The sequence below is a fragment of the Poecilia formosa genome, unplaced genomic scaffold (genome assembly GCF_000485575.1).
Source record: "Poecilia formosa unplaced genomic scaffold, Poecilia_formosa-5.1.2 Scaffold667, whole genome shotgun sequence".
Lineage (NCBI taxonomy): Eukaryota > Metazoa > Chordata > Actinopteri > Cyprinodontiformes > Poeciliidae > Poecilia > Poecilia formosa.
The window spans coordinates 38287-49336 of record NW_006800606.1 but is presented as its reverse complement, the minus strand read 5'-3'; the positions used below and the strand labels follow the sequence as shown (position 1 = coordinate 49336).

Below are 11050 nucleotides of genomic sequence, written 5' to 3'. Positions count from 1 at the left end.
AGAACCGGTCCAGAACCAGAACCGGTCCAGAACCGTTCGGTGTTTCTAACAGCCTCGAAACGGTTTCATTCTCCGCGGCTCTTCTCAGATGAGTCTGAACGAACCCAACAGAACCGATCCGGACCGGATTCATCTGAAGAAGTTACACAGTGAAAAATGTACAGCAATAATTTGGGTTATTTATGGGAAAAATAAAGGTCCATATTTTGACGATGTTATTAATTTAGTAATAAATGTCACAGTTTCAAACTAAACAGATTGCGAGCTAAAAGTTTAGGTTGAAGCTAAATCTCTAGTTTGCTAATAACATTTTGAAGTTTATCACACTGTAAAAACGTGACTTAAAACAACACAGAGTGTTTTCTGTTCTTCCAGCATCAATAAACCAAATTACTGCTTTAATGTTTCATTTTAAAGTTTATTACATTTCTGAAATATCCTCCTCCCTCTGATCCCGTCGGGTCGGGGTCAGCAGCCCACACTTCCCTCCCAGTCTCCCGGTCCGCCTCCTCCAGGAATCCCAAGGCGTTCCCAGCAGAGGAACATCGTCCCTCCAGCCTGTCCTTGGTCTCCCTCTGGTCTCCTCCTGGTGGGACGTGAACTCCTCAGCAGGGAGTCTCCATCCTAACCAGATGCCGCTCAGCTGGCTCCTCTCAGTGTGAAGGAGCAGCGGCTCCATGATGACTGAGCTTCTCTTAGGGAGAGGCCAGACAGAGGAAACTCATTCCAGCCGCTTGTATCCGCGACCTCATTCTTTCGGCCATGACCGACCTCATCATCCCGCAAAAAGAGCCGCTGAGTCAGCGGAACGTCCTGCAGCGCATCGGGGAGGAGCAGCAGTCCAACTCAGACCGGAAGAGCCCGACTTACTGCGGGCAATGCGGACCAAATATTTCTGAAATATTTGTTTTAGAAAAGATATTCAACACAAGGAAAAAAATATTATAATAATAATAATAATAATAATAATAATAATGGTGTGTTTTGTTTCTGACAGGATGGATGTGAAATCTCTTCACTGTGTCTCTGGCAGCACTGACGGCGGAGCTTCCAAGCATCCCAACCAATCAGAATGCGTCTCAGAGCAGCCAGTGGCCAATGGGAGGCTTTCGCATCACTACAAAGGTGAGGGAAAACCGAACACGACCTGACTGGTTGAAAGGGGAAACCAGCATGAGGTCAGACCAGATCAGAACTCTGAAAACAGAACCAGGTCAAACACTGAGTCCAGGTTGATTCTCATTTCCCTTCAGAATGCAGTCTGGGATTTTTCCCATTGACTGAAATTCCTCTGTTTGAATTTCAACGGGCCAATCAGTGACCAAAAGGAGGCGTTATGAAGGATGATGTTGAGTTTTTCCCTGGTTGAAGTTTGGAGGTGGAGAAAGTAAACGAAGCTGTTCAGTCAGAGCAACAGGGACGTTTAAAGGGCCGGAATCATGTAAATTCTTATAACAACCGAAGGTAATACAGTTACTGGATTTTACCATAAAATGATTTTATGTCTGGAAACACATTTTGTTTCTGGCAAAGATGGAAGGTTTTCACACAACGCTAAATTTCCGCTTAGCTTCATACAGTGTTACCTAATATATTTAGATACAGCTAATAAAACAAACACAGTTTTGTTTTTGTTTTGGTGAAATCAAACCAAACTTTTCTTCTTTTATCTTAGTTAGAATTATCAAAATCAATTTTACTTGCTAAATGCCAGAAAACTTGGTAAGAACATCGAGAACGAAGCGAAGCGTAGAATTGGCGTCTGGATCTTTGTTCTTATGCCGCCACAGTTCCATCTTTCACTGAAGGTGCTGGTGGAGCGGCTCCTTCCTGATCTCTGACTTCCTGTTGGACGTTGGACCAGCAGAAGGTTTTAGAATGGCGCTTCCTGTTTCCTCACAGGTCAGGCTCCGCCCCCTGCCTCTGATAGCCTGCAGGAAGCCGACAGCAGCGATGAATCTTTGACCGACACCTTCTCCACCAAGGACGTCTCTCGCCTTCTCCCCACCCCCCACAGACAGAAAGGTGAGAAGGCCCGCCCCCTCCCTGAGGCTGAAGGTCACCTGTGAGGTCATGTGAGGTCATCTCTTCTGTCCCAGGTGTGGTCAGCTCATCACAGCCTCCCATTGGCTGCCCTCCACCCCCCACCTGCAGCCCAGGCACCAATGAGAAGCGCCTGTCATCGACCAAGAGCCACGCCTCCTTGAAGACGGACGCAGCCCACATCAAGGAAGTGGCTGGAAATGGTGAGCCAATCAGAACGAAGCTTAAGAGCTGAGGTCTGGGAGGACAGAGCCTGGTTCTGGTCCAAACAGGTGACATCATGGACACCGACTAATCAGAGGCAGAAGATCATCATGGAGAGTTAAGCAGAAAGTTGAGTGGAAGGATTGAAAGCTCAGTGAGATCCTGAATGTTGGTGCTGTCCAACCGGACTACAGCAGGAGGTTCTGGAGGTCAGGGAGGCAGCCAGTAGGCCGGAACCGGACCAGAACCGGGTCAGAACCTCTGTTCTACTGGGTCAGAGTCGGGCCTGAGATGTTTCAGAACCAGAAACCAGAGAGCTGAGTCTCAGACACTCTGAGGAGGAACCAGTAGAACCAGCAGAACTAGTGAGGAGGATCCCGGTTCTTGTCTCTGAGTGTCGGCCGCTCATGATTCCTGAAAACACAAAAAGTTCTGGAGTCTGCTGGTACTGCAGAGGAATCTCACACTTTGGGCTGGCGGGTTCTGGGAGGTTCTGGCTGATGCTCCAGGAATTGATGATTAACGTCATGAATCCGACTTTTGAGCCAGAACGTTTCGGAACGTTTTGGAAAGTTTTAGAACATTTCCACTCGCCAGGGAAACTCGCTGGCAGCAGGTTTTCATTTCCTCCTCTGGACGCTGGAACAAAAACAGAAGATCAACCGGAGGCTTATCAGCTGCAGCCAGAGGCGGCTGAGCCTCCCATCAGCTCCGGGTCACACCCACAGAACCAGAACCAGTAACAGAACCAGAGCCAGACAGCAAAGCTTCAAGTCAACTCTGAATTTCTTCACCCAGACCAGGGGTGACCGAAATGCGGCCTGGGGGCCATATGTGGGCCCTTGAACTTATTTTCTTTGGCCCCAGACCACGAGTCAAGAAGGTTAAAATTTGGTAATTAAAACAGAAAACAGCTGATGACCCAAAAATGTGGAAATTGTCAGTTTTACAGTCCAAAGCACTTTTTATGTTTTTAATAATATACAGATTTAATTTAAAAAAAGAAAAAAATCACAAAACATTCATTTTTGCATATTTTTTTATGAAATCCCCCCTGTCCTCATAGTTTACAGTTGCTAGCAGGGCAAAAAGTTTGTACACCCCTGATGTCCTTTTTCGGGACCTGTCTGGGATAGAAGACATTCTGTTGGACACTGTAGGACATGTCCCCTGGTTGACCTGTGGGACAAACTGACACAGGAAGTCTTGACAGAGAAGCGTTGGGGGAAAATGAAAGAAAAACTGCAAATGAGACCAAATGTGAAATATTTTTGCCTCCATAAAGTATCATTATGAAATAAAAGCATCATTTCTGATTCTCCTCGGCGCTAATTGAACATCTTTTCATTTGTTTTCTTAAGGGAATTAAAATGTTTTCAAACAGTTTTCAGTTTTCCCGATTGTCCCTGCAGACTGCTGCGTCCACTGTCTGCTGGCCTGCCTGTTCTGTGAGCTGCTGTCCATGTGCTCGGCGCTGGGGGAGTGTCTGGCCTGCGGCGTGGGCGGAGCCAGTTGCTGCGACGGCGCGGCGTGCTGCTGCTGCGTGGAGGCGGCGTGCACGGAGGAGGCGTGCCAGGCGTTGTTGGACTGCGGGATGTTGGAAAACTGCTGCGCGTCCTCTGACTGCCTGGAGGTCTGCTTGGAGTGCTGCGCTATCGTCTTCCCTTCATAGGGCGGCCAATCAGGGGAAGACTGGATGATGATGTCATAGCAAAGGACAGAAACCCTTGGATTTCCTTGGTTGGTCTGAACGATCCGCATCCCGTTTGGATCTCGGATCAGCACAAAGGTTCTCCGACCTGGACATGAAAGAAGAAGCAAGGAGCCGACTGTAGAACAAATATTTATGAAAAATATGAAATAATTTAATTAAACAAAAGACAGTTTTAAAAGCTTGTTTTTTTTATCATCCATTTTCTAACACCCTTGTCCCTACTGGGGTCGGGAGGGCTGCTGGTGCCGTTTCGGGCGAGAGGCAGGGTCACCTGGACAGGTCGCCAGTCTGTCGCAGGGGATTGTTTTTTATCAGCACTTCTAAATAAAGTCACTCTGGGGTCAAAAGGTTAAAGACCCATATCTCATAAATCAAGTTTACATTAATTTTGTATTATTTGCATGTGATCATGTCCATCTTCATGTTAGCATGTCTTTATCAAGTTAGCATGTTGTCATGTTAGCATGACATCGTATTAGCATGTAATTATGTTAACATGACATCGTGTTAGCATGTAATTATGTTAGCATGTCACTATGTTAGCATGTCGTCATGTTAGCATGTCATTATCCACTGCCATATAAACATCAGAATCAGAAACATTTAGACCTCCAACCAGATGTTGGTTGAGAAGACAGAAACCAAATGGAAGTAATAAGAAGCAAATTCTGTTATGATGAGAATTTATCAGGTTTTCCTCTGGTAGGAACATCTGGACCAATCAGAGCTCTGGTGGATGACGGAGCTCATTATTAGGGGCTTTATATGTGAGAAAGAATCTGAGATTTTAATTTGAATTCTTGAAGGATTTATGGTTGGCAATACCTGATACCATCCAATATGTCATCAGCATAATAAAAATTTATTCCATCCGTCTTAGTGGAAAAGACTTTTTTTTAACAAGGTTAAAAGGCAAAAAAGTATATCTTTGACTTTTTTTGCTGATGTTCAGATGTTGACATTCTCCAGGATTCTACTTTTGTCACAGATTTACACAAAAACTACAAACTGATCGCACAAACTCTTGTCTTATTTGTACAAAACAATCATTAATTACATCGTCACTGAAATTTTAAGGCGAACGATTAGCTGCTGTACATTCAGTGTTATTCAGACGCTTCGTAGCCGTAAACTGTCTGCAGCTGCTATGAACTTTATGGTGAGGTCTCTGCGTCAGAGATTGACAGCTCAGGAGGGGCGGGTGGGACAGGATGTTCACCCGGTACGAACAGGAAGTCTGTGTTTGTTGGAACAAAGGCCAGGACATTCAAACAGGAAAAGGGAAACCACTGAGAAGACAGTGGTTCCTGACCTCTGACATCAACGCAGCATCAAAGACAAACCTGCTGTTTTTCCCTCTGTGTTTGATAGGAGAGAAAAAATCCATTTCAGTCCACAGATTAAACTGGAATCAGATTAACTAAAACACTTCCACCCGTTGCATAAGGTCCTCACATAACAGGGAGTCCTCATGAGTTGGTTGCAGACAGAGACAGAGGCCTCAAACTGCAGGTCAACCAGAATACACTCCTCCAGAATCAAGGCTGTTTTTCTCACCAGTTTCTGTCAGTTTCAGTGAACAAGATTTAAAGCGTCCCCTGCTGGACAACAACAGAACACAGATGAACGTAGCTTAGTTGCCTAAGAAACAGGAACAAAATATTGCTGTTAATGTATATTTAGTTTTTATTTTTAACTTTACAATTATATGTTGTTGACATACTAACCTATGAACTGAAGTGATCAGTAAACTACCACTGAAATGTATTTTGATAATGTATTCAGCAGAGATATTTTATTAATTTGTGATTTTTCTAATAAAGTTATAAAAATATTCAAAACTCATCAAACAGATCTCTCTGCTTCCTTTATTTTTCAGATCTGATTTACTTTTTATTTGAAGTAGGAATTAAATAGTTTTGTTAAACCATTTAAATCCTATCTTCTTTCTCAGTAGGTATCTGTTTTTACAAATGACTACAATAAATATTTATGAAGCCTAATTTGAACTGATGTCACACTGGTGTAATATTTATAGAATCCAACAGATGGCAGCATCTCCATTGTAGTCAGAGTATCTGTCATGTTTATATTGAAATGTTTCTGTCTTTTGAAATTCAATTTATGCCACATTATTTGTGGAGATTTAATTTTCCAAGGTTATGTTAAATTATCAAATAACATGTTTTTTTCTATTGAAAACAGACTCCATATTCTCTCTCAATACATTTGTTTCCTGAATTTTCTTCTTTCAGCTATGTTTGAACTCAGTACAATATTTGAGCAATTTGCTCCGAAGATGGAAAACAATAAAAGTGTGAAAGCAGAAAGTAAGTCTGATTGGTTCACATCAGTCTGTATTGTCTGTTTTGAGATGTCTTCCTCATCATGCTGAGACAAAAATAAATAATATACAGTGGCACAAAAAGTGGATATGCAGCGCATGCAACGCATAGGGGCACTACACCAGAGGGGGCGTCAAAACCCCGTCTGGAGGGGGCGGCGCGCCCTTACTCGCCCTTACTCACCTTTCACGTACCTTCGTGTCAAGGGGGGGGGATTTGAGGGTGGTGGAGTAGAGCGAGCGTATGTTGTTGGGGGCTGGGGGTGCACCGATTTATGCGTTCGCATCCACCTAAATAATATGTAGTTGCAACCCTAATAATATATATATGTGACTGATATTGTTTTGAGAAAAAGCCAATCTGTTGTACATGGAGATAAAAGCACTCACATTTCTGTTTGAATATTTATTCTATATGAAAGATAACAGTGTGAAATTTAATAGTTTTAAAAAACACAATCTTAGCTAAGATTATTAACAGACTACATGTAAACATCATTAACATAAAACAGCATGAAGGACCAGAGAAACAGATTTCCCTTTGTGACTAATTCCATGTGATCCCGATGACAACCGGCAATGATGCTAACACACAGCTAACAGCAGAGATGATTGCAGTTAGCTTCATTTTCAGTGGCTGGGATTAGAAACATGATCAACAGCAGATAATGTCCCAAACTTCCATCCATTTCCCTTGGTTGAGTGTGTAACACTTGTTAGCACTCTGAGCTAACAGCTAAAGGCATGAGTTTGGAAACTGTTCAAATGTTCAGAAATATCAAAATGTTATTATTTAATGCTTGATTAAAATTTAAAAGAATCATCACGGCCCAGCTCATCATGATAGCATGTCGTCATGTTCATTATGTTAGCTTGTCGTCGTCATGTTAGTGCATCTTTATCCACTGTCATATACAGGTCAGAATCAGAAACACTTAGACCTCCAGAGGCAAAAAACAGTCCAAAATAAATTCATAATAGATGGTTTGTACTTGTATAGCACTTTATCAAGTCCAGAGGACCCAGACTGTGTCTGTAGGAGACTGACCTATGAACCAGGAAGAACTCCTGACGAATGGGTCAGGTAGCTTTCCCACAATGCAGGACATCAACAAAACTGGCAGCAAAACTGGCACTAGTACATGAGCTTTCTTAAAAGATGCTAGCATCACAGTGAGTCAACTCTGGATTATCTGCCAGTCCGGAACCACAGGGTCCAGGTACCAGTCCCTGATTTCCCTTCTGTAGGTCCTGAACTTTGTCTCCAGCAGGACATTGAAACATGGACACAAACAGGAAGTAAACAATCTGGACTAGAAAAATTTCTCTTCTTATTCATAAAATCTCCATAAAATCTTCCCAGCACACTGATTATATATTTCTGTGAATTTACAGATTTGTACAAGCTTGTGAGCAACACACCTGAGGGCTCACCTGTCGAACCCACTGACCTGCTCAAATCAGCCAATCAGATGACAGCTTGTTATTTAACCACCAGTCAGCTCTGGTGCCGATCCGTTATAAGGTGAACGTAAAGGTTACCATGGCAACACAGTGAGGAAAATGTCACCATGGTTACACAGCGATGACTCACAGCGGTTAGCATGAAGTGGTTGCCACGGTTACCTTGTCTGTGTTTTGTAATCTGAATATGTTGGACATCACAGACTTTAAATTGTTCTGTCAATTTCTTTGTTAAATCTTTGACCCGGCCCCTCTCAGCCAATCAGAGACCAGCCTGTGGTGACATCATCAAAGGTCCTCGTCCATGCTGAAACTGCTCCGCCGGCTGCTGGTCTTCGAGGCGCCGCAGGACAGCAGCGGGTCAGACATCACAGCCCCGCCCGCGTCCTCCTCCATCAGAAGCCCCGCCCCCAGGCCGCTCAGCCCCGCCCCCAACTCCACCATCAGGTCCGTGGAGAAGACAGCGGACGCCTGGTGGGACTCGTCCAGGTCCATGAAGCTCAGCGACGGGTTGGGCAATAGCGGGGACAGGAGCGTCTGGGGGTCCACAGAGACGGAGGAAGAGGAGACGCCATGAAGGCGAGCCTGGAGTTCCAACTCCTGTCACAAAACACAAATCACTTCAGCAAACACAGGACAGGACACGTCCCTTAAGTAACAGGCCCCACCCCCTCACCCGTCCACTCCCAGGCTCCGCCCCCTCACCTGTATGCGCAGCAGCAGCGAGCGGTTGGTGCTCTCCAGCCTGCGCTGCCTCTCCTCCATCTCTCTGGCTCTCTGCTGCTCTTTCTGCAGTTTGCGGATGTAATCCACAGACGCCTTCAGGATGGTGCCTTTGTTCCACCTGGTTTCCCTGAACAGCCAATCACAGAGCATGCCTCATTAAGGCCATTAGCAGTGCCAATAGCTATTAGCGTAGCATGGTTAGCATGAATACTGACGGGTCAGAGGACTTGGGGATCAGTGCTCCGAGCTCCTTGATGCGGTCGTTGATGTTGAAGCGCCGTCTCCTCTCAACTGAAACATAAAGGTCAGACAAGTTTAAGTCTGGATAAAGAGTTTTGGTTTTCACATAAAATCAGTCCAGACGTGTTCCTCTGATGAGGAATCAGAGTCTGTATCGACTGAACTGCCTCTTCCTGTTCCAACAGGAAGTCCTGAGCTGTGATTGGCTGAGAGATGCAGCACTACTCACTCAGGTTGTGGTTGTCTTTCTTCTGCCGCTCCTTCATCAGAGCTTTGGTCTCCACATCTGCAGCGACAAGAAGAAGGAGAGGAGGATCAGTCAGAGCTGGGCAGCAGGAACACAGGAGGGTTCTACTGCAGATCGGATCGGATCAGACCGGACATTTGTCACATTTACCTGTTAGCTCCCGCTTGACGGCATGCAAGTCGGCTGGGCAGCTGTTACTAACGGCGATGGTGGGCGTAGACATCCCTCCATAGACATCCAGCATGTTCCCCGCTGCCGGCAGCTGCAACGGGCCAATCAGAGGATGATGAGAAACACGCCCTGCTGCAGGTAGACCAACACCTGGATGACCAGTTGGTTCCGGCTCAGCCGACCCACTTGGGTCAGAGCTTCGACCCAGTTTAACTCATTCATGGAACCTTTGCAATTGTTTGTTTCTGGTCTGGTTGTAAATCTGACGCACAGCTACATCTGCTCACAGCAGCAATGAAACGTCTTCTCTCAGTTCATTTCTGCTTTTAAATGATCTGATTGGACGCTGGAAAAAGCTGATGCTGTGTTCAAGTTGTGCTAAAAGCAGTTAGCCTACAAATGAAGCAATGCTAGCCTAAAATAGCATCTCAATGCTAACGTGCAGCAGTTAATGCTAATGTCAGCAACCACAGTCCACATTTCTAAAGAGTCTCCATGAATGATCAGATGAATGGACTGGAAAACACTTTGCTCCAAATTGATGGTTGAAGAACCCGAAGATTAAAAATTATTAATATCTCTGCTGTTGAGATCAGATGACTAGTTAGTCAATAATGTAGTCGCACAAACAGCTATTGAATTGAAAATATTGATGATTTTGTCAATGTGAAATTTTTTCTTCATTACAAACCATGAAATTATCTGGATTTTGATCCAAAAGAAGCTAACGGTTCCACATCTGATGCTCCAGATTGGAGAGAATCGGATCAAATGGTTACTGATCTAATCCCAGTTCCTGCTTCTGCCACCAGGGGGAGCTGTTTCACCTACAGGATCCTCCTGGTTCCACTCAGGACCATCTATCTGTTCTGGCTCAATCCAAATGGGTCTCAGCACCACTGGTTCTACTGGGACTCTGACCTGTGAACAGGTTCCACTGGTTTTACTGGTCACCTTCTGGCTGGATGAGAATCAGCCTGAGTCCTCCTGGTCCATTTCCTGCCAGAACCAGTTTGTTTTTAAAGGAAACCTCTGACAGACAGAGGTTCTGCTGACTGAAGCATTTTTGAAAACAAGTAGCACAAAACCTCCAAGATCAGCAGGAAAACCCAGAGAGCCACAGATACCCAGCTAAACCAGGTCTGGAAAACCTGGAAAACCTCCTGGAAAACCCAGAGAACATCCTGGAGGTTCTGGAGAACCGTCTAGACCTGCAGTATCTGAAGCTCTGAAAACAAGACAAACTGCAACTTTTACCTCTGATTTAATCCTCCTCTTCTCATGATCCGGCAGCAACACCAAAATCCTCATGTTCTCTGCTCTCTCACACACACCCCAACACACACACACATTAACGACACACACACACAGTGAGCTGCAGCTCTTCCTCTTTCTGTTCAGACAACTGTTGAAAAATGGGGAAACACGTCCTTTAAGAAGAACAGAAAACTCCCACAACTACATTATCTCCCTGACACACACACACACACACACACACACACACACACACACACACACACACACACACACAGTGAGGCTCCGCCCACTGAGAGGGGGAAGTGTGGAAAGCTGAAGTGAGATTGAGGCAGTGTCAGCGGCTGCAGACTGTTGGTCCTCTGACAGAAACACAGAGCAGTCAGTCTGCCCCCTGCTGGCCAGCTGCAGAACAGGACATAAGCCCCGCCCACTTCACGCTGTCAGAGTTCAAACAAATCAGTGAACAGTCGGACTGATCCAGAAGGTTCTGATTAAGCAGAACATCATGTGACAGAAATCAATTGGCTTATCTCCTAGCAGGTGGCCACGCCTCTGCGGTGGGGGGCCACGCCTCTGCGGTGGGGGGCCACGCCCCTGCGGGGGGAGGGCAGACCCCTGGGGGGGTGGCCCTGCACCGTTT

At 45.3% G+C, this 11050-nt stretch overlaps 2 protein-coding genes across 2 annotated transcripts in view; one reads left to right on the top strand and one right to left on the bottom strand.

The window, feature by feature from the left end:
* Nucleotides 1-957: 957 nt before the first annotated feature.
* Nucleotides 958-4160, top strand: LOC103130749 (uncharacterized). The gene is made up of 4 exons (XM_016666152.1): nucleotides 958-1125; nucleotides 1903-2025; nucleotides 2100-2246; nucleotides 3660-4160. The coding sequence occupies exons 1-4, from the start codon at nucleotides 975-977 to the stop codon at nucleotides 3917-3919; spliced, it is 681 nt and encodes a 226-aa protein (XP_016521638.1). The 5' UTR covers nucleotides 958-974; the 3' UTR covers nucleotides 3920-4160.
* Nucleotides 4161-6696: 2536 nt separating this feature from the next.
* Nucleotides 6697-11050, bottom strand: part of tfe3a (transcription factor binding to IGHM enhancer 3a) — an 8488-nt gene continuing 4134 nt past the window's right edge. Inside the window, exons 7-11 of the mRNA XM_007542226.2 lie at nucleotides 9133-9244; nucleotides 8965-9021; nucleotides 8711-8786; nucleotides 8475-8622; nucleotides 6697-8369 (exon numbers count right to left, since the gene is read on the bottom strand). Of these exons, the coding sequence (XP_007542288.1) occupies nucleotides 8058-8369; nucleotides 8475-8622; nucleotides 8711-8786; nucleotides 8965-9021; nucleotides 9133-9244 (705 nt within the window). The 3' untranslated portion in view covers nucleotides 6697-8057. The remainder of the gene's footprint in view (nucleotides 8370-8474; nucleotides 8623-8710; nucleotides 8787-8964; nucleotides 9022-9132; nucleotides 9245-11050) is intronic.